This window comes from Canis aureus, chromosome 17 (genome assembly GCF_053574225.1).
Source record: "Canis aureus isolate CA01 chromosome 17, VMU_Caureus_v.1.0, whole genome shotgun sequence".
Classification (NCBI taxonomy): domain Eukaryota; kingdom Metazoa; phylum Chordata; class Mammalia; order Carnivora; family Canidae; genus Canis; species Canis aureus.
In genome coordinates this window covers 2,154,963-2,178,026 of record NC_135627.1, presented here as the reverse complement: position 1 = coordinate 2,178,026, position 23,064 = coordinate 2,154,963, and the positions used below count along the sequence as shown (strand labels likewise).

At 46.0% G+C, this 23,064-nt stretch overlaps 1 protein-coding gene across 6 annotated transcripts in view; it reads left to right on the top strand.

Annotated features, from left to right (window-relative positions):
* The window catches only part of ARHGEF7 (Rho guanine nucleotide exchange factor 7), a 126,702-nt gene that overhangs the window by 85,872 nt on the left and 17,766 nt on the right, over positions 1-23,064 (top strand). For all 6 annotated transcript variants that reach the window (XM_077854933.1, XM_077854934.1, XM_077854937.1 and 3 more), the window contains 11 exons: positions 1,327-1,421; positions 1,641-1,736; positions 4,090-4,212; positions 9,743-9,881; positions 10,805-10,864; positions 11,493-11,639; positions 13,575-13,661; positions 16,019-16,097; positions 16,292-16,431; positions 19,103-19,327; positions 21,616-21,709. In XM_077854933.1, coding sequence (XP_077711059.1) covers positions 1,327-1,421; positions 1,641-1,736; positions 4,090-4,212; positions 9,743-9,881; positions 10,805-10,864; positions 11,493-11,639; positions 13,575-13,661; positions 16,019-16,097; positions 16,292-16,431; positions 19,103-19,327; positions 21,616-21,709 — 1,285 coding nt within the window. The remainder of the gene's footprint in view (positions 1-1,326; positions 1,422-1,640; positions 1,737-4,089; positions 4,213-9,742; positions 9,882-10,804; positions 10,865-11,492; positions 11,640-13,574; positions 13,662-16,018; positions 16,098-16,291; positions 16,432-19,102; positions 19,328-21,615; positions 21,710-23,064) is intronic.

Genomic DNA, 23,064 nt, shown 5'->3' with positions numbered 1-23,064 from the left:
TGGGGCATGGTCTTCTGGTTAAAGGCAGTGCTGGTGTGCTGACAGGAGGAAAGTGGTTGAGGAAGGTGTTTGTGTTCCTTCTTTACTTTGGGACGCATGAGAGCCCAGATGCCTGTCCTCAGCCTGGCAACAAGAGGGAGCTGTGAGGGGCTGTGCACCATCAGATCTAGGTGCCCATGGCACATGCGGGCTCTGCTTATGAAACTTATGGAGGAAAAGACTGAAGCAGAGTGGGTGAGAGGAATAGTTTTGGTGAGGATGACCACACATGGATGAGACACATGGCACTGCTACATGTAGAGCACCTCCCTGGGTGCTGGGGGTGTAGTGTGGGCTACTTTGATGGTGGTTCTGCTGCCTGCCATTGCATCTGGGCCCCACCGGCTCTGCCTGTGGTTGGTTGTTGGTGCTGCCCCGCCCCGGGAGGGGCCTCTGCTCTTGGCCATTGCTGATGGAAAGAGGCTTATTTTTTAGTTTAGCTGGTTTGTACTTTTTATCTTTTTAGGAGCTGTAAACGGATTTTTACGGAATTTGCTGTACTAAAATAGGGTATCAGGAAACCTTTTAAGGTTGATTTATCACTGTTTCCTTAAACTAGTGGCTATTTAAGGGTTTTATACTGGTGGACTTTTAATTTTTAACAAATGCACGTATGATGATCTGAAACCATTGTTCTCTAATGAAAATGATTTACATTTGCTAGGCTCAATCTAAAGAGTAAACCTGATTTTTTTAAATTGAAATATACTTTGCCTATGTTAGAACACTTGGATTTTAAGGGTACAGTTCAGTGAGTTGTGAAAAGTGTGTTTATAACAACTACTCAAATTACCGTATAGACCATGTGTTTCACTCTCAAAATTTAGGGCCCTTTCCCATTGTCACTGCATACCTATCTTCTGCTTTCTGCCCTCCTGGATTAGTTTTGCCTATTCTTGGACGTAACTATAGATGGGGCAGGCATGTCGTCATGTCCTTTCTGTGAATGGCTGGCTTTTTATGTACGACACAATGTTAGAGATTGATCTGTGTGTGCCTGCTGTTGGGATTACCAGTGGTTCCTCCTTTGTATCTGAACAGACTGGGCATTACTTTTATGGCGATGGAATTCATCCTAACCTTGTTCTAGGTATTCCCTTTGTCGCCTGTGCTTGGTGGTAAGAAGTCAGTTGTGTGGCTGTAAGAATCCATTGCATGGGTTTTCAGAGTTAATAGGGATATTGAATGCATCGGTATTATGTAGAAGCAACATGAATTTGGACAGTGATGAACTTCCTAAAGCTCCTAATCTTAATGGCGAATAATGCTATTCATTGTTTGTTGTAGGTGCTACAGAATATTTTGGAAACAGAAAATGAATATTCTAAAGAACTTCAGACTGTGCTTTCAACCTATCTACGGCCTTTGCAGACCAGTGAGAAGTAAGTTGAATGATAAATTGTGTTAATGGCAACATGGTCAACACCTAGGCTGTTTGCTCAGGTTTTCCAAGAATAGAGGATGAAATGCTGGAACAGAATCCGGTGTAACAATTTGTTTTAGATGCAAGGTTTTTTAGTAGGTGGAGCCTCTAATTGGGCAATGGGGTGGTAGAGGAGAGTGAAACTACGTGCTTTTACGATTATTTTTCTTGGTTCTAGGTTAAGTTCAGCAAACACTTCATATTTAATGGGAAATCTAGAAGAAATATGTTCTTTCCAGCAAATGCTTGTACAGTCTTTAGAAGAATGCACCAAGTAAGTAAGATACTAAAAATTTGCAAACTTCAGGTTAGTACAACTGGTATTTAAAGAAACAAATGTATTGTAATTTTAGAATTTACCTTTCTAATGGAAAAACTGCTATTTTGATTCTTTTTGGTGTATCAGCTTTTATAGTAAAAGTTGTGTATTTGTCGAGTGTTTAATAGTTGGGGTCTTTGGGGTAGGGATCTCCTTCTTCTGTAGAGAAAGGAGAGGGGCTTGCCAGGAGTAGGAAATTTTAAGGTGTTGGGCGGGGGTGTAGGGGATATGAAGATGGTGTGCAGGTGGGCTCTTTGTGCACGTGGTGGTGGCTCTCCACAAGTGGAGGGATTGTGAAGCACTATGTCTATAATGTGCTACTGTGATGTTTCGTGCTTGCTTTTGCCTTTTCCATGGGAGTTTTTGGGAAGTGAGGAGGTGTGTTCTCAATGATTGGCTATGCCCTTGACTTGTGTGTGTGTGTGTGTGACTATTTTGTTCTTGGTTACCATCAGACCTACTGAAGGTATCCTGGGTATCCTAATGCACACAAAAACTTGCTAGGCAGTAGGCCCCCAGGTGATACTGGATGTTTATTTTACCTGTTGGACTTGATGCGGGAAGGGGATACTTATTATTTTTAAATTCTATTTCTGTACTCAACGGAACCAGAAAACTTTTTCTCTTGGAATCTGGTTGGTCTCTGGTTTTTCCTTTCTGTAGCTTTTTTGTCTTTCTCAGTCTCGGAAGTGGTGAGGGCTGTTGGGTCCTCTGTGCCCCAGGCTGATGGCTGGCTGTGCTCAAAGCAGGTTCAGGGTTTCCTCCAGGTACTTTATACCAGAAGGAAAGCTGAAGGACATAGGAAGTACTGGCTTTCAAACAAATTTACATTACGTTTCCTTTTGTGGCATTTTTGGTTTGTATAAAGTGGCATTAATTACAGGGTCATGAAAATAATCATTTGAAAATTACCTTCTTTTTGGTGAATGTAGCTCATTTGCCAGCAATGTGGGATCATTGCAAGAGGCCAGCCTCAGCATGCATGAAGTGGTGCATGCATAGTGGCTATGAACAACGTGGACTAAATAAATTAGTATTTACATAGTACATTTGCAGCACCTCTTAGGAGCCTCCCCTCAGGCTTGTCCGTACTGCAGATGTATGGATGTGAAACCTGAAATCCAGGGCGGGCACCCAGCGACTGAGAGTCCAAAATCTTGTCAGGCTTCAGGCCTTGGCATCGTCTCAGACTTCGATATGACTTATGTATTGTTTCGGTGAAGTTCCTCAAGGGCACAGTGTGTCGGGGTTAGATATTGGGTTTTTCTGTGGTGGAACGGAAGATTTGAGATTTGATTTTCTTATTAACCATTCCCCTTATCTTTTACCATGAATATTCTGAAAGTTGACAGATTGCTACAGAACTCAGGTGCATAGTCCTAAGATTTACCCTAAACATCCCAGCAGTTTGGGTTGAACCAAACTCTGTGGTTCAACCCAAGAGGCCTTGGGGCCTCTTTGCTCAACGTGGCCCAGCCTTGGCCACCCTTGGCCCCAGAGTGTAGAGAACTGTGTCTTTTCCTCCTCCAAATGCCAGCATCTGCAGAATCTTCCTCTCTGGCCCTCTGCTGCCTTTAGACAGTTGGTTTTATCTTTTGTCCAAAGTTCGTGTACCTGCAGGAGAGTCCATTTGATAGGAATAATGTGGTTGTAACCCATGTGATAGAACTCAGCTCGAGGGCGTGGCCTCGAGCTTGGAGCCTGATGTGTCACCAAGGTAGGACCATTCATTCATCCATCATCTATTACTGTTCTGCTTCCATAGTTGGTGCTGACGTCTCCCTTTCGGTTCTGATGTCTGTTGGAGGCTCAGCAGCTGTCGTGGCCAGGCTTTGAGAAGGGAGGAAAGGGGTCTGTGGGTGGGCTTGGTCCAGCTTTGTGCCTAAAAGGAAGGAGGGCTGTAGTGGTTTTGCTGTGCACCGATGCGTATGTGTCTGTCTCTGTGCTGCTTCAGTAGCAGACCTCACCAGCCAAGTGATGACATTCATAATTCTCCTTTTATAGAAAACTGAAGGGTTCATGATCTCTGTCTCAACTGCCTGAAGCCTCAGTTTGTGGGTCATGGCAGCCGGATACTGGAGAAGAGGAAGGGGGTCTGTGTGCTGCTTTATAGCAGAGGAGCTCTCGGGGTGGGGACTTCTCCCTGCTGGGTTGCTGCTCTGAGCACTTACATTCTGGCATTTGTATCTTTTGTTTTCATAGACACAGTATTCAAGGAGGTCTTTCAAATTTTCTGGGTTTGTTATTTGGCAATTTCCCTTCTGTCTATAAAATTCAGAATGATTTCCCTTGTGTTGCATGTCTCTAGGTTGCCAGAAGCTCAGCAGAGAGTTGGAGGATGCTTTTTAAATCTGATGCCACAAATGAAAACCTTATACCTTGCATATTGTGCCAACCACCCATCTGCAGTGAATGTTCTCACAGAGCACAGGTACGCTCCTTCAGACACTCTTACCTTTGGGGAAAGGACCCCTTGGGGTCTTCTGTGGGTCAGCTTGTTCTGGGCACATGTTACATGAGACACAATGGTGATAGCCACTTGTTTGTCCGATGGTTATTATGTTTTTAATCACCTCTTCAGCTGAGTGCCTGAGAAGCACTGGTAAGGGGCCTCTCAGGTGCTAAGTAGCATTTTTGGAGTAGAAAGGGTTTTTGAGGTTTTCCTTCTGCTCGGAGCCCTTGGGACAGTGGATTGGAGATGCTGGTAGGATTCTGGAATGTAGCTGTGAAGTAAATCCAGGCTGTCAGAATCCTGTTTCTTTGGAGTTTGTGAACTGGAAGCACAGGGGTGAAATTAGATTTTCTGTAAGAGGAACATGTTTCATTTAAAAGTAGGGCTGGGTATTATAGCTTAAAAGTTTAAATTGGAGATGGTAGCTTCAGCTTTTCAACCTGAAACAGAATTAAAACAAGTGACACAGAATGCACAGGTTTCCTGCTGGTTTGGTGAGAGCCTGCAATCCTGTCGCTGGTGAGTGCTGCTCAGTAGAGGGCAGGGGGTCCATGTCTGCTGACAGAGGCACCACGTTTTACTGAGTGTGCTAGAAAAATTTTCACGGTTACTTTTTTAAAACAACAGTTAAAAATTTTTTTGAACCATAAATGAGAAAAATCCTTTTAGTAGCATTAAGAATAAGTTATAATTAAATATTTAAGTGTTTCACTTAAGACTTAAAAATTCTTGGTAAGCAAGCATGGCTGAGCTATTTATAAATTGAGCTGAGGCTCAAGTGTAGTGTCCCTCATACACTTGGCCGGTCGCTGGGGTTGCGGAGAGGGGGCCTCTGGCTCATTTTGACCTGGGTTGAGCCCCAACTGTGCCCTTGACTGGTGAGTCTGGGGTAAGTCCTCTGCTTCTCTGAAAGTGCTGATCAATGGGGTTGTTGTAAGCATTAAACAAAACGTGTGTGAGTGGACAGGGATTGAGTGGGTGTGGCAGGGGCTCCAGTGTGAATGTTTTTGGTGGTCTTCTCTCTCCCCCCTGCCCTGAGAGTCCCTGTGCGCTCATGTTGCTCAGCATGCTGAAATGCGGGGGTCTCTGCATAAGAAAGTCTCTCCAGGCCTAAAATGAGGCAGCCTCTGCTGAGTGACAGAAGGAAAGGGAGGTCAGGATATATATGATGTCCACAGAAATGGAACCCAAAGGACCCCAGGCCCCCCTCCTCTTAACTCTTCCTCCTCGCCTTTCTGGGAGGACGGCTATGTTCGCACATACCTTTCTAAAACCATGAAGCGTGTGTCCCATCATGCCCTGCCATCTACTCCTGGACATTAGAATTTCCACAAAAGTTGAATGCAAGGATTACATTTGTATTTCTGAGAATTCTGCAGGAATCAGTGATGTAGCAAGGAGGGGTGGGAGATAAAGCAAATAGGATGTTAGGGTAAAATGGTCTTTTAAAATTTTCCTTCTCTTTCCCTTTTGGGGGTGGGGGTTAATCCTCTAGGATCGGACAGGAAGTCTAGAATGTGTGCAGTGGGCAGTTTGGGGGACTGATTCTAACCAGATATTTTCCCCATGGAAGTGAGGATCTGTCATAAAGATGGCATTTATAGTGATTCAGACTGTTTACAAAAATGTTCAGACTATGAAGGGAGATCCTTGCGCATATGTGATGTTTATCCCCTCTTCTGTACTGTTACTTCAGTGATTGTGTCCTCGCTGAAATGTAAGTGCAACGTTTTCCCCAAAATAACAAGGAAGGAATACAGACAAGTTTGAGTTGGGGAAACTCTGTGCCGCCTCCGTGTGGCATGTCCGTGGGGTGGGTGGATTAGGTCCTGCTCTGGAAGGGTGAGCTATGAGAGAGGATGCTGTGCCGGCAGGCAGGCGCCAGCTGTGGCAGGATGCTCTGCCTGTGTGCCCTCCTGAGGTCCCTGGGCAGCCGGAGACCCCACCCTACCCACTCGTCAGACCCTGCTCCCGAAGCATAAGTTGGTGAATTGAGACAGGGTTGCAGTTGGCTGGTAGCCTCTGTTAACGTTCACCACGTTTTATTCTGGTATCTTAACCTGTAACCTTGTCCCAGCTTCCCTACATTTGTGGGAGTGTTAAAGCTGCCACGCCTATGGGTTGATTAACCCTACTTTTGTGCTTGAGTATACTTTTTAAGGATTGATTCAAGTGTACTGATTTGAAGTTTTAAAAGGCTTTATTTGCAATTGTGTTTAAATTCTGAATTTGAATCTTGGGAATGAACAGGATAGGACTGCCTGTTGTGTAGAATCAGAACCGAGAGACTCTTTTTGCATTTTCTTGATGGTAGACCTAGGTTCATGGCTGCCTATTTTGAATGAGTTATGTGTTTGATAGTCTGTAAAATGAGTTTTGTGTTTTCCCCAGCACTGTAATTGTTGCTTTTTGCTTGGCTATGTGGTGGTTCTCTGTATGAGTGTCCTTTTGTTGGAGCCCATGGTGTCATTTCAGTAACTATAGAGGAGACAAGCTGTATGAAGCTGCTAGCATAAGTAGAAATTAAGCTGAAAGAGCCTTTGTTTTATCAAAATAGCTGTAACCCAGCTGTTTTTTTTTTTGTACTAAATTTAAAACCGTAAAATGAAATATGATCGATAAAGACTGAACTGTGTGCATGTCCTGGCATTCTGAGATCATGGATATTAAAAGAAGTTACTTTTGTTTGCAGAAATGTCACTTGAAATTCTTAGTTTTAGGGTGTTTCTGGAGGAGGCAAGGGGTAGAACTTGATTTGTTCTTTTTCTCTGCCATTACTACAGTTAGGAAATTTCATGTCCAGGAATATGAAAAATGACCATTGTAAGTGGACGTTCCTGTGGTTTTTCTCGTGGTAGGAAAGGTTCCTCGTGGATCATATTTGAGTCCCATAAAGTTTTGCTGCTATGGGACTGTGTTTAATCAGTTGTTCAGCACTTAGAGAAGTGCTAACTTATGCATTTCTCCTCCTTAAATCTGTCCTTTCACTCCACTGCTTTAGGGATACATAGGGTAGTTGGAAGGGTAGTTGGAAGAGATGGGCACTTGAGGAAGGTGTGAGGGGCAGGCACTGTGTGTGAGACACACAAAGGAGTACAGCACCAGTCGGAGAGGCCATACCAGCACTCGAGTCCATGGTGAGCTCTAGGGTCCTTCTCAGGTTCAGCTACCCTACTAGCAAGGAGGATGGGGGCCTCCCCCTGTGCATAGTAAGGACCACCTGCATGGCAGGCTTGGGTGATGTGCTGGGGATTATGTGCAGAAGCTTCTCAGATGCCCAGCAGAGTGCTTGTCTAAAATTGGATCATCCCTTTCCCTTCATCCTTCCTGATGCATTCTCTAGTCTGCAGCTTTCACTTTTACAGCTGAGCAGAATGGAGTGGCTGGGAGAAAGTCTGCTTGGGAGCACTCCTCAGTTACCCACCCCCTCTCTGTGGAGAGAAGTTGATGTTGAAGAAAGAAAGCATAATGGTGATAAAATGTGTAACTCTGCAAACACGTGCTCCCAGGTGCTGCTCCTGGTCCTTAGATCCCCACAGGCTCATGGGTAGACACGAGACCGATGTGCGGTGATGTCGTGAAACACCGCTGTGCTGGGCTTCAGTAAGTGCAGTTAGGGGGTTGTCCAGAGAAAAGCAGTCTCTGAAAGCACAAAGTTCGATACACAAGGGCGCACAGTGTCTTGTACACACACACTCATCCACCTGTATCACCACGCAGGGTTGAAATCATGAAGCTGGATTTGTACAGAAATGAGAAAATGTTGTGTGTGATAATATTTTATAACTAGGATTATTTGAAATCTTCTCTTTTTTTATGATTTGCTTTGGCTTTGACAATATTTCCAAAAAGTGTGTATATATAAATTTATTTAAAAGGTTTAAGAAGCGTAGATGTTAGTGTAGATGGGTATGTAGGCAGGTGGGTGACAGGTACTGTTAACCATGTTAGTACTGTATTGTTTATGTAGCCAGGCACGTGTTCTGGTTTCCAGCACAGTGCCCCTGACTTAACCGGGCCACCTAGTTTTTATAAGGCTGACTTCAGGTAGAAGTAGCTGTCTAAAGAGGTGTGCTTGAGTGTAAGACTAGTTTCATGATGATCTCTTTGTCCTTAACCTGAAGTTTGAAACATTTTATTTCTGAGTTGGTTTAGTTAAGTGAACTGCTTTCCCGTGAATGTGTTCGCAATGGATGTGAGATCAGTCGCAGTTGGGTAAATATGCCAACCTCCATATTTGTCCTCACATTTCCATGTGAAGTCCTTTTAGTGGCACTGTAGGGAGAGGTTGTGCTCAGTACTTTTGAACAAGCAGTTTCAATGGGTATCCATTTTCATCAGGAGCCCTTAGAGTGGCTGGTGCTCCCAAGAAGCTTGGGCAGTGGGTAGGTGTAGCTGAGTGGGAGGTGGGGGTGCCAGAGTAGGGGAGGCAGTGGCTGGGTCCCTGAGGTCAGATCAGGTAACCTGCACTGAGGACTGATGTGCTCAGTTATTCTTCAGGATTTTCAGTTTTTGGCTTCACTTAGAGTTCTTCCCAGGGGGTGACCTGAATTAGTGTCTCCTCTTCCCCCAGCCTCTCTGTCCCTCATTACCCCATGCCTGGAATGCTATAAGAGCCAACCGTGAGGAACACAGGCGTGGTTCAGTTCCTAGCCTGGACCCCGAATGTCCACAGATGCAGAGGGTTGGTCCCTGGCATGAGTCCCAATGCGTCTATTGCTGCCCTGCCCTTCACTCCTGGCCTACCTCGGTCATTCCAGACACTGGCTGTTGAATCAGAGCACTCAGGCAGAGCTGGTGTGCAAGATAGTGGAGAACATGGCTAACTGTGGAAGTTAGATGAGAAATAGGCTGAAGGTGACAGAAGTGTGGAAAATATGCAGGCGTGGCTTTCAGCTTCTCTGATTTTGAAGTATATGCTTAGGTCCCCATCTGCAGATGTGGGTGATGTTCTTTATATATTGTGAGGCTGAAGTGAAGTGATGTGACATTGCTTTTGAAATTTGAAAGCCTAAGTGGGTCAGCTAGTTCATTGTGCCAACTCGGGCTTCTCCTCACACAGAGTACTTTAGGGGCTGGTGGGTGTGCTGGTGGACACATAGAGTGTTACTGCAGCTCTGAAGCATCTTGTACCTTTTCCTCCCTCCCTCTACCTCAAGGTACCCAGATAATCAAAATCTGTTCTAGCCTGAAGAATGCTTGCTGAAATATGGACACTCTTGTGTGAACTAGACTTGCCGAAGTGGCCTTTTGTGAATGGAATGAGTGGTTTCGGTTATGCAAGGCTGTTGTTACTCATAACCAGGGCAGTAATGGCATGAACCTTCTGGGGTTCTCCCCTTTGGTGTTTCAATGTAGCCAGTACCTGTTTGGCTCTAAGTGTAAAGTGGTAGACCCTGTTACATTTCACAACCTGGTGCTGCTGGTGGGGAGACTGTCGTCCACTGCTTCCATGCTTGCTCTAACTGCTGCGCCGTCTGCTCTTTCCACATGGCCACCGGCTGCTCAGCGAGCAGCTGGGAGAGTTCATGGAGGCCAGAGGTGCCAGCAGCCCAGGGATCCTGGTGCTGACCACCGGCCTCAGCAGACCGTTCATGCGCCTGGACAAGTACCCCACGCTGCTCAAGGAGCTGGAGAGACACATGGAGGTACTGTGTGCCGTGTGCCTGCCACTCGGAATCCATTAGCACCGTCAGAAACTCTCAGTTCATTTCAGAGACCAGAACCAACCAAGTACTTTGCAAGGGTTTTTGACTTGATGGATTTTCAAAACGATTTTGTGAAATACCAAGTTTCCTCCTTAGCTCTATAAAAAACGTGTCCTTCATCTTCTCTGTCACCCACTGCTGCTGTTAGAAGATTTCCAAAAGCTGGAAAATATTCAGTTTAATTTTTCTTAAACGATTTTATTTATTCATGAGAGACATGGAGAGAGGCAGAGACACAGGCAGAGAAAGAAGCAGGCTCCATGCAGGGAGCCCGATGTGGGACTCGATCTTGGGATTCCAGGATCACGCCCTGGGCCGAAGGGAGGTGCCCAACCGCTGAGCCACCCGGGTGTCCCGATTCACTTCAATTTTAAGTAGCATTGAGTGAGGGTTCCCTGTTTAGGACCCTTATTTATGGGTAGGCGGTAACCTTTTCAGCAGTAACCGTGATAGAATCCATCCATTCCTGATCTGGGTTTGTCTTACTGTTGGGGAACAGGCTACAGGCCTGGCAGAGGCTTCTGTCCAGGGTGCTCTCTGGGTAAGAGTTGGTGAACCTTCCCTGTGAAGGAAGGGTACACCCCATGGCCTCCTGCCCCGCTGCCCACTTCTCTCTTGGTGCTGGAGCAGCAGAGGTCCTGTGGGAGGCTGGATGGGGGTCGGGGTGCAGGCTCCTGCCTTGGGCTTTTCCCCCAAAGTCCAGTGGCTCTGTCAGAATAAGAATGGCGCTTTCTTGCTAAGGAAAATAAGACCTGTTGTGGGTTGAAAAGTATTGGGGAAGTTTCAAGCTAGTGTGTAGAGTGCTTTTTGAAGAAGGAAAAAACTTTACGTTATAAGAGCTAATAGTGTTTCTTCTGTCAAAGGATTATCATCCAGATAGACAAGATATTCAGAAATCCATGACTGCCTTCAAAAATCTCTCAGTAAGTGATTATATATTATGGCTTTGCCCTTCTGACATCATTATGACAAGGGAATGTAGAAAAATTTTTATCACCTAAGAAAGTCCAATGATAAATTGAGAGAATTTGGGTATACTAAAAAATAAACATGGTAGCTTATTTACCATGATGGTAAATTTCGCATGCTTTCCTGGGCTGTGTAGACCAGGAAAAATAAACTTGATGCTATAGTTACTTATAAAGGTCCTCCTGCAAGGGTAGGGTCTTTGGCGAGTTACAGGATGGAGTCCCACTCTGTCCCCTTGCCACCATGTCCCCAGTGTTTCTGAAATGTGCCTGACTTACAGCACAGGCAGCACCTACTCTTGGCCCCTGCTTCTTTGCACTAGCAGAGACCAGTAACACTAGAAATACCTTCTTGTCCAGTCTGCATTTTTTCTTCTAAGAGCAGCAAGATCTGCTGTATCATTCTACAGTAATGTTTCTGACACCAAAGCTGCCATGCATTTTGCCCCTCTTAATTCTGTGTTCGTGAGTTCATCGTATCCTCGTTCAACAGACCGACCACCTGTCTTAAACAAAGTAATATGGTCAGTACTTCAGGTTCTGGAAGTTTCTGTGTCTTCTAACAGTGATTTCTGTGTCTCAGGCCCAGTGTCAAGAAGTACGGAAAAGGAAGGAACTGGAATTGCAGATACTGACGGAAGCCATCCGGAGCTGGGAGGGAGATGACATTACGACCCTGGGCAGCGTTGTTTACATGTCCCAGGTCATGGTTCAGTGCGCTGGAAGTGAGGTACACAGGGCCAGAGCGCTATGGCGAGGTGTTCCGCTCTGCAGCGTGGGTGGGAACAGAACAGAGTGGAGGGACAGGGTGGCTGCTGGACTGCTGGTGGTCCTGTTCTGGTCTCCAAATTGTTTTTCCTGAAACAATGGAGAATGTCTTGGGGAAAGATGGACTTGAGAACTGAACATAATTTGTATTAAGTATATAATTTGTTTTATAAATACTTTCTCAGATGCCTCAGTGATAGTTAAGAATGTAAATACATTAGAATGTTTATGCTTTTATGATCATGTTAATAAGAGATTTTAAAGGAGCGTCAGATTTATTCGGATTCCTGTATCCTAATTTGTTTTCTACCTTTTGTCCTTGTGTGAAATTAAAGTGGCTTCTGCTGTGTTAGTGAGGTGCAGCTCACGGTGGACCACTTGACCAGTTTATGTTGGCCAGGATGAGTGATGATCAACCTGTGTCAACCGAAAGGTGGTATCCACACAGGACCACTGTCAGAAGTTGTCTGCTGTAGAGCAGTCTGTATGTTCCCACCTGGCCTGGGCCTTCCTGCTGACACCGTCATTCTGGGAAGTCCATTCTACTTGTTCTGTCATCCCTCCTGGTTAGCAGTTGTGGAAATCCATTACCTGGTGGTTTTCATTTAAGGGAGAGATGAGAGCAGACTCTTGTATCACCACCCAAGGAAACCAGTTTGTTTTTCTGCACAGGAGTTCTGTTCACTGGCTCACCAAGCAAGCATCTCTTTTTGAGTTTTGTCCTACCTTTGTGTGTGTCAAAACAAACCAAGAACAGTAGTTAACATGATCAAAATATGCTAATGATCCATTTCCAACCATGAAACTCTTAGGACAGTAAGAAAGCCGAAACTAGTACCAGTTTGGGGATTGTAGGAAATCATGACTTTCTAGTTTACTCTGTTGACTGAGAAAGACCCAAGATATTTCTATGAACAGTCTTTTAATCATGTGCTTTTAATTTTGGGGAAATATTTCTTTAGTTTTTAAGCAGCGTTTTCTTTATAATGGGAGATCTGTGAACCTTGAGTAGGTGTGCTCAAACAGTGGTTCCAAGCTGCAACTGGAAAGATGGTGGTGGGTCACACAGGTTTCTTGATGGTGGTGTGCCGCAGAGTCTGGGCTCCTAGGACTCCCCCGCTGCTGGTTGTGCACCCCCATGCATGGTGTACAGGAAGTGTTGTCACACAAGTTGGAAGTGCACAACTGGTTTTCAAAGCCCGTTGCATGTGGCTGGCTCTGGAGGACTCTGCGGAGGACCCTGCTTCTGGAACCCTTGGCATTTGCAGGACATGTGGAAATGGCCGCTCATGGAAAGGGCTCTGTGTTCCTTACGTTTCCGGGAATCTCTGTCCTTTGGTTGTGGTCTCTCTGGGACTTTTTTTTTTTTTTAAATAAAAACCTTTTTGAAGCAAGTGATTTTTAATAGAAATGCTTTTAAGTCTTTCATGTAAACTAGGTGAGGTTTAATAACATGGCTGAAACAACGCTGAATTGATGAATTGATGTATTGGGCTTTAAGGAAAGTGCCAGTAATTATTAATAGACCAAGGTTGATTTTTAGCATTATATCCTGTCATCCATCACCTTGAAAGGTCCACCTGTTCTCTATCACAACCCCCAAACTTACAAGGTTCTTCATTTTCTTTCAAACATAAAAAAAATTTAGACTAATTAAAAGGAGTTAATGGCAGAACTAAACTCCTTAACCAGATTTTTTTTTTTTTTTTTTAAAGCTGCTGTAGGGGCTACTTGTGCATTTAAGATTATCATAAATTTTGTTTCCATTCACTTTAGCTGATAAAATTTGGTAGAAAAAAGGAAATATGGTACATATTTCCTATGATCTAATGTAAATAATTGTTCTCACATCTGTATCTTTTAAAAACAAGATGATTTGTTTGTTCTTTTACATTAGGAAAAGAACGAGAGATATCTTCTGCTCTTCCCAAATATTTTGCTAATGTTGTCTGCCAGTCCTAGGATGAGTGGTTTTATCTATCAGGTAAAATACATTTTAAATCTATATTTTATTGTTACTATAGATCTGAGGATCTTTCCCAGGCACGTTTTGGATGTTTGGGTGAAGTACTATGTGTCTCTATTTCCACACTGTTCCTTAGTTGATCATGTACATGTAGGTCCTGTGTTTCTATGTGACTCTTCAGAGTCTCGAGTTAATCTGAGCAAAATCAAGAGGAGACCAGTGACATTGTAGGGCTGCCTTCTAAGGACACTGGCTGCTCGAGCTGCAAAGCAGCCATGTTACCACCTGCAGTCCTGTCTGATTGCTGCCACTTTGCCCCGTGGTGTGGTGAGCTGGGCTAGTGGGAGTGCATGGGCCCTAAGGCCCCAGAGGTGGCCTGGTGCTGCCGGAGACTGGCCAGGGTCGGGTGACACAACTATTAGCAAGTCATCACTTAACCTTAGTTTTAGTCATTTTGCTGACACTTTGAGAAGATAAGTGAGCTGGTTTAAGAAGAAAATGTAAAGGGGGAGATGTTTTCTCTACAGAAATTTAAAATGAGCTATTAAGTAGCTTGTTTTCTCTGACTAGTAGGTACTTCTGGCAGGGCTTCAGTGCCTTTTTCTGTGTAGTCACAGGAGGTCAGGTGTCCCTGTAGCTCATCGCTAGGCCTGGCCAGTTGTCAGGTCCTGTTTCACAAGACTCATTACTCTCTGTGAGTTTCTTCAAACATAGTCTATTGTCCTCCATCATCCTGGACATGAACGTGGGTGAACCCTGAGTCCAAGATATCCATGGCATGTTTGTGCCTCCACATAGTTTTTTGCCACCCAGAGAGGAAGAGTTGTTCTACACTTGTTCCAAAAAGAGCACTTAAAATTGATGAAGGTGGTGTGTGTAGGTAAACCCTGAAAGACAGTGTCTCTTAATTTGTAAGTGTGCTGCTGAGCAGGCATCTGGGTGAATTGGCACCTACTCAGATTCCCCCAAACTGGCAGCTCTGCCTTATTAGGTGGCCCCAGTGAACACTAAGCTGAGTCCTTCCTGCCAACCTATTCTGGCTTCATGTCTTGTGCCCCAAGAGGCTGAGAATGGGACCTGCTCAGACCTGAGGGAGCAGAGGTTGCCGTTTAGGGCAGACTCAGTCCCCTAGCAATGAGAAGGGTGCCCATGCCACGTTTGCTCTGGGTGTTGGCATTGACGTGTTGCTGGGGGCTCATGCCCCCAATGGGATCCACTTTTCTGTTCAGTGCAGAGTGTCCTGGGAAGGGTGTCTAAGTGATGTGACCCATGTGCTGTGTATTGTCATTCCCCATTTCTGGCTTTGGAATGTAGCAAAGCATTCATTCCTTCCAGGAATGTGCTGTCCACTGATGTCGGTGCTAGGTTAAACCTGGCACTGCACCTGCATTTTCTGTAGCACTCCCAAAGCTTTCATTACACTTCTGTGTGCCAGGATTCGTGGAGAGGAGCGTGCAGCGTACAGCCATTTTCAAGTATATCTGACCACAGAAATGGCAAGCACTGTTTAAGGTGCCACCTCGTGAACTTCCGGACAGGCTCTCTGCCTGCCTGGGCGGGGCGAGGAGACTGCCTTGTGTGCTGTGGGATGTTGGGCAGCACCTCTGATAGTCGAGAGTGCCCAGCCAGCCATGGCTCTGCTGGTGTCCGCTCTGGTGCCCCTGACCTTGCTGAGAGCTGCTGCTTTGGGAGCTGTGGAGTGGGTCTGCCTCCCTGACAAAGCACCAACAGACTTCTCATAAGGCCTCGGCCACCGTGTGTGGTGAGGAGTATATTTTGTTTTTTAGTCCAGTGCCACTGATGCTTCATTCGCCTCCCCATTCTGATGTCTGTCTGCTGACCTTTCCCATCCTGGTTCCCACCGTTCTCTGCATTCTCTGTGGTGCTCCATGTACCCGCTGACTTCTCTGGCGCACAACCAAGCGTGACTCCTGTCCGAGTCCTTGTGCTCTCACTTCTCGTTTTGCTTTCTGATGGGAAACTCCCTCGGAATTTCTTTGTGAGGCAGATCAGTGCCTCCTTTCCTTATGGCATCTGAAATAACTACTGTGGACTCTAGTTTTTTGTCCTAAATAGGCCATGTTCTTGTGTCCTGATGTTTGTGTTTAGAAGAATGCATCACATGGAATTTGTTTCATTCTGGTTGCTGCTCTGTACCTTAATGCTGGCTCCATTTTTTTTTATTATGATGTTATGATTTCTTATTTGATGTAGAGATTTTGTAATATACGTGCATATGGCACAACCAAAGAGCTTTTTTGGTTTACACAATTCCTCTGCCATTTCTAAAATCATTTAATACTTATTTTGATAATGGTACCTTCTTTACTAGAAAAGCACTAATTGTTTTTTTTGTGGGGGGGGGTCTTTTTTAGGGAAAGCTACCAACGACAGGAATGACAATCACAAAGCTTGAGGACAGTGAAAATCATAGAAATGCATTTGAAATATCAGGTGATAGGCACAGACTTTGTGGATGCTATCTGTCACGGTGATGAGAGGCAGCTTACCATTTGTGTGCAGATTGTTGCTGGACTGTCCAGAGGGGCTGATGGTTAAGCGCTATTCATTTTTCCTCTGGGTGTGTATGTGCCTGTGTGTGCATTCTGCCTGCTTTCCCACTTCAGTGTGTTTCTTCTCGCTTCCAGGAAGCATGATTGAGCGGATCTTAGTGTCCTGCAACAACCAGCAGGACCTCCACGAGTGGGTGGACCATCTACAGAAGCAGACCAAGGTCACCTCTGTCGGCAACCCCACCATCAAGCCGCATTCTGTGCCGTCTCACACTGTAAGGACTCCTCCCGTACTTCTGCCTCCACACCAGAGGGTCAGCCTTTGGTTGGGTTGTCAGTGAGTGAGCAAGTACTGTGAAGCATGGGCAGTATCTGCACCAGGAGTACAAAATACATGCTTAGATTTGCCTGCGGATACTGGCGTGTCCGTGTGGCGCAGCTAATTGCCTCACAGTTCTTGCTCCTAAGCTGTGCTGCCCTGCTCGTGGTTTGCTGGCACTCAGCTTAGAAGGGGTCTAGGAGCCCAACTCATGGGGGTTTTCACCTAAAACATCAAGAGCCACCAATCCATTGATTTTTTCCCCCCTGAGACTCTTAATCATTGTTTTGATTGTAAGAAATCTGTTTATCTTCTACTTAGAAGAGCTCACCAGCTCTTTGACTTTTTATATTTTTAAACATTTCAGAGTATGTGAGCATGAAGTGTCTGTTGTAAACCTCTCTTTCAAAAAAAAAAAAATAATAAAACCTCTCTTTCCTGGTGTTTTATGCTTAAGATACTGATATCAAGTTGTCACAACCTCCCTCATCTTTCTCACACAGTATTGAATTAGAACTCACAAGTGACCTGTGAGTGCACAGCATTTCTAGGTGGCAGGTTTTTCTCACATCCCTGTTAGATTGTCATGATCTTTATTTGGACTTTGTACCGTGTGATTCAGTTCTGCATTCATTATCCTTAGCATTCAAGTTTTTGCTCAGGAGGAGTGACAGTAATGTAACACTTTATTTATATATTTATTTTTTAAAAATTTTTATTCACAAGAGACACAGGCAGAGACATAGGCACATGGACAAGCAGACTCCCTCCAAGGAGCCCAACTCAGGACTTGATCCCAGGACCCCAGGATCATGATCTGAGCCAAAGGCAAACACTCAACCACTGAGCCACCCAGGCACCTCTTAAGTTTTTTTTTTTTTTAAATTAAAGATTTATATGAGAATGTGCACGTGCGTGAGTGGGGGGAGGGGCAGAGGAGAGAGAATCCTTAAGCAGACTCCCTGCTGAACATGGAGACCCATGCAGGGCTCAATCCCAGGACCCTGACATGATGACCTGAGCTGAAATGAAGAGTCAGACACTAAACTGACTCAGCCACCCAGGCTCCCTTGTAGCATAACATTCAAATCAGTTTTCTCTTACTTGGTTTCTCTTGACAGTTTGGAGGTTGGGACTACTTGTTTGCTTTAGCTAACATTTCATTTTGAATGGCTCTGCCATTTATAACTTTTTCATGCTTTAAAAAATACTAAAGATGCTTAGCTTACATGGAACTAAATTTATTCCAAAGATACTGTATGTACATGTGTATGTGTTGAAGAAAAATGGAAGTGCTGCTTCATATTGTCAGCAACACTTTGAAACCAAACCAACAGGATTTCATGCCAGGCAAAACTTTGTTCTCTGAACCCTGGCAGTGTTCTCACATATAAGGCTTTTGAAATGTTAAATATTCTTTTTAGGGCAGTTTCCTCTTTCAGGTATCCTGTATTATCCCTGTGATCTAGCTGTGTCCAGCTTGAATATTCTCATTTTAGCATAGACCATTATCTTTTAACAACTTTAAGGAGAAGTAAGTCCAGGTATTACTTACTTTGATGTTATTGCTGGAAGAGATCTTCATCATTTTCTCCTTTTGTAGTTTCAAAACTACATAGTTTCTCTTATGTAGTTTCAAAAAATTGTTATGTAGTGGCTGTATAGCATGTTACAGGACATGCACGTACACACGCACAAACACATGTACAACCAGCACGGGTCTGTGGGTGCTGCAGGAAGTTTCTTGCTCTTGCCCTGGAGTGCTGTGGCATCAGCCAGTGCCAGGCTGCTCATTAAGCATGTGTTTCAAATAGGCAGTTCTTTTGAATGATGATCTCACCCTGATTTCCAGCAGAGAACACTTCGCTCTTTCATTAAGCATGCCTTATTGGTTTGGGTAATTTGAGGTCATTGCTTGATTTTGAGTATTTTTTTATTGAACTTTTTTGCATTTAATTGTCAGTGTGATGGAATATTTTTGGGTTTTCCAGGAATATAAACCCCATGATGTTTCTGAGAAACTAGGTTTAATTTTATTTTGATTAAAGCTGTTTTTTTGAGAAAATAACTTGTTTTATTTACCTTAGGGATTGGCAAAATTTTTCTGCAAAGAAACCAAGTATTTTCAGCTTTACAGGCAATCTGGTTTTTGTTGCAATTGTGCTTTTGTTTTACAGCCATCAACAGGAATGGGCCTGGCTGTGTCTTGTGAAAACTTTTTAAATGAAAACAGGCATGTGGCCCTAGTTTTGCCCATTCCTTAATCACCAGCCGTAAATGCATGCGTAGGGAGAATTACCCTCCCCCATAATCACATTCCTAGTACAAGGAATTCCTGTTCTTTTACATAATTCTGGTCTATGCTAAATGGAACACCTTTCTGTAAATGCTACTCCATGGCAAATAAAGGTGGTGGTGGGGTGCCTGGATCTGGACCTCCGCATTCTGTGCCCCCAAGCTGGCCTGACACACGGTAGTTGGGTGCCTCAGAAGCTGACTGCTTGGGGTTAGAGATGAAAGAAACGACAACAGCTTGGTAGTATTCTAGAAATGGGCAGAACCTCATGGTTGAGGGACCTCTGGTGGCAGCTGTTACATATTGATCTCTTTCAATCTTCCCCTCACAGCTCCCTTCCCATCCGATCGCCCCATCCAGCAAGCATGCAGACAGCAAGCCAGTGCCCCTGACACCTGCCTACCACACGCTGCCCCACCCCTCCCATCACGGCACTCCCCACACCACCATCAACTGGGGGCCCCTGGAGCCTCCAAAGACCCCCAAGCCATGGAGCCTGAGCTGCCTGCGACCTGCACCACCCCTGCGGCCCTCGGCAGCTCTCTGCTACAAGGAGGTGAGGTCTGAGCACCAGCGAGTGTGAAGTTGACGTCTTGGTGTGTTAGGTTGGCTATTCTGTGCCTCATTCTAGAGAATTCAGAAATACAGAAAATTCTATATTTCTATCTGCAATTCTTTGACTTAAAAATACAAACCTGGTTCAGAACTGTGAAGGTCTGCCTTGGTGGTTCTTCCCTTTCTCCTTTGGGTGGCATTTGCTCCTCTGTGCCCTTTGCGGATGAGCCTTGCTGCCTGCTACCTGGAGCCTGGAGCAGAGGGCTTCCCCGGACCTGGCCTCTGGGGACCTTCGATGTACTTTGCATGTCTAGTTCATGTTGGGTGTGGCCTAGGCTTTCTGACCCTTTTCCAGGCATGAGTGAAGGCCCACCTGGAACCCTGCATTGGTCACGAGTAGCTGTTTGAGTGGAAGACCACATGCGTGAATGAAGGTGGAAGAGTGGGGCTCTCTGACTCTGTTGGAGATCCAAGTCTTCTGCTCCCGAAGCTGTCCTGCATGGTCACACCAGATGCTTATGCTGAACCAACGTGCAGGAAAGGAAGTACCTCGAGAAATACGGTCTGAGAAATATTTGCACTTGAGGAAGGCCATAACTCAAGTGCTGGGCATAGGTCTGAGTGTGATTTCACATGGACAGCCTGAGTGCCAGCCCTGAGTGTGGGGTGTGGGGTGGCATGTCCTGGTGCACCTCTCCAGGTCCATTTGAGGTAGCATCTGCCTGAGGCCCTGGACCCTCCACCTTGCTAGCAGCCCTCAATGATTTACGACCCACAGGAGTATTATATAGATTATAACTTGCCTTCTACACGTTTTTGTTACTGAATTTTGCTGTTAGGACCTTTCTTGCTGGTCATCACATGCCCAAGTCCTAGGTTTCTTTGCCACGGGCACTTAACATGGCGGATGTTGGTGTCTGTTACTAATTTAGCCGGTGTGGATCTCCCTGCTGGGAGGTCAAGGGTGGGCTGAGAAGAGGAGGTACCCAGGCATCTGGTTCTGCAGGACCAGGGTTGGGATCTGTAACAGTGGCCCCGTGTCACTGAGTACCTCTGAACGATTAGTAGAGGTTCTCTTACAGAGTGTGCACGTGGGTCCATGGGCTGGCATGCAGCCTGTGTGTGCATGCTGTGTTACCCAGGGCTCTGTCTCTGTTCGTTTTGAAGTGTGGAAGCCATACAACATGTGCTGTGTTTACTTTTTTGGAAACGGGTTTTTTTTTTTTCTTTTTAAAGATTTATTTATTCATGAGAGACACAGAGAGAAAGAGGCAGAGACATAGGCAGAGGGAGAAGCAGGCTCCTCGTGGGGAGCCCGATGTGGGACTCGATCCCGGGTCTCCAGGGTCATGCCCTGGGTTGAAGGGGGCGCTAAACCGCTGAGCCACCTGGGCTGCCCTGGAAACAGGTTTCTGCTGCATTTTTAAGAGCCCATACAGTTTAGCAGAGGAGATCTTGGAAGAGCTACCTTTAAAAACCAAACTGTGTCCCTTCTATGCTCTCAGTCTGTTCCCTCCCGTAGCCCACGTTGGTGTCACAGCTTAAGATTCACAAATAGCTCATATGCCTTGTGTGATGCAGAAGTGAGACCTTCTCAGTGTTGAGTACACGCTTGGCAGCTGGCGCCTGGCCTGCCTGGGTGGACTGTAGCCTGCTCTGTGTATCTCCAACTGCTGTGTGGTCTTTGGTAGCTGTATTTCAGGGGGAGGGGCAGACCATTGCATTGTGACTTAGGCGTGAGCTGGCATGTGCACACCAGGGGTAGAGCCAGTGCTCTGTCGTCTGCATGCCTCTTCCCTCAAGGCCCATGGGCAGATCTCTTCCCTTTCCTCCTTTCTTGAGGCCTCCAGTCATTGCCGGAAGGAATTGTTTTTGCCTTTCCTCTAAAAATAGCCTTAGTTTTCCGGGTCTTTCTCTGGTTCTCTACAACAGATGGGTCTGCTCCAGAATTAGCAGCATGCATGCATCTCTGCCTGTGTCAGCCAGCCATCCCCTCTCCTCTCCAGATGCTGCTGGTCTGCTGCGAGCCTGCAACACCTCTGTGGTGTGTTGTCACAGTGCTGACAGGTCCCAGTGACACAGGGGTTTCCATCAGAGCCTGAGCCCTATTGATTTTATATGAATGCTCAGCAGCTGACCAAGAACTCCCAGTACTAGTAAAGTAGGGAGCTCTTCACTGTGAGTGGCTGTAGTTGCTTCCTATTTCATGCCGTCACCGACTCATCCACACACCAGGAAAAGTTACTGCCTTTGGAATGTCAGCACTTTTTCCTCTTTTTTTCTCTCTAGGATCTTAGTAAGAGTCCCAAGACCATGAAAAAGTTGCTACCTAAGCGCAAGCCTGAGCGGAAGCCTTCAGATGAAGAGTTTGCACTGCGGAAAAGTAAGTAATACACTGCACGTGTGGCAGAGGACACGGGCCCATCTTGTGCATAGCACTCATGGAATAGAGGGCTGGTGGCTTTCTAGAGGCTTCAGCTGTGGGGTTTGAGTCTTGACGTCTTGTGTAAAGAGCATTGAGGAGTGAGAGCAGCGAAGCCTTTCGGCATTGACGCGCACAAGCAGGAAAGCTGCCTAGCAATGCCATGTGTGGTTTCCTACTTGATGGAACTGCTTGTGCGCTCTGGGCCTCCCTGATTCCTTGTCCTGTGAATCCAAGCCAGGTGTGCAGGGTGGACCTGGGGCTGCCTGCTCTTTCTGGCCCTTCCTTGCCCTGTGGTCTTCATGTGTCTGGGGAACACCCCCACCCTGCTTTGCGGCCATAGTCCTCGTTTCTCCATGTTTGTACTACTCTCACTGCCTGGCTATAAACTTGTGAAATGCTGGGAGTGGTGCTGGATTCAACACTTGACCTCCCAGACAGCCTGGCTCATGGGAGATGCTCAGTTGATCGTGCGAGCCAGTAGAGCTATTTTGAGATGCCACTGGAGAGAGTAAGTGTGCGCAAATGCCCACCCACTTCTTCCCACTGCCAGTCTGGTTTTCTGGTGTGACGGGCAGAAGGGGTTCCATGGGCACAGATGGCTGTGGGACTGTCTGGCACAGCAGGAGGACTTGAGGCTCAATAGGGAAACGGCCCAGACAGTGGGAACCTCTGTCTCCTTGGCCCCCTGCATCCCCTTACTCCCCACGTGCCTAGGACCTGTCACAGGTCCTGACTGTGGAGCATTGCTCTTCTTTTTTGCCATACTTATCTGGGACCCTCCAGGGATTTGTTTATAAAAAAAAAAAACTCATGGAGAGACGTTTCTAGTCAGAACATGAGTGTGGCTAATGTTGCCCCAAGGAAGGCGACTGCTTGGTTCGGGGGCTCTGCAGGATCCCCAGAGCCCAGGCAGCCCACACATGGGCCTGCTCCACCAATTGTCCCAGGACCATAAGCTGGAAGTGGCAGATGCAGTGAATGGCCTGGGACGCTCACAGTATTCCTCCCCTTGCCGTGTACTGCAGTGGGCACTGTGTTGTTTGCCATCATGGTGGTCGTTGTCCTCCTAATCCTAAGCATGGGCCACGTGCCCAGGGCATCTGGTGAAAGGGGTCAGGAGAGCCCTGCCTTGGGGGCTCTAGAGCCAGTGCCTGGGAACTAGCTCTCCCACAGTCATCCACTGGGCTGTTTCCTCCATCCGCACAAGGTGCTTATTTGAATGACAGCCACTCCCCCTACCTTCTGGCCACCCTTTCTAAAATGGCCCCAGCATCTCTCCCTCCTCCACTCTTTGCACAGCACACTGTTGACCT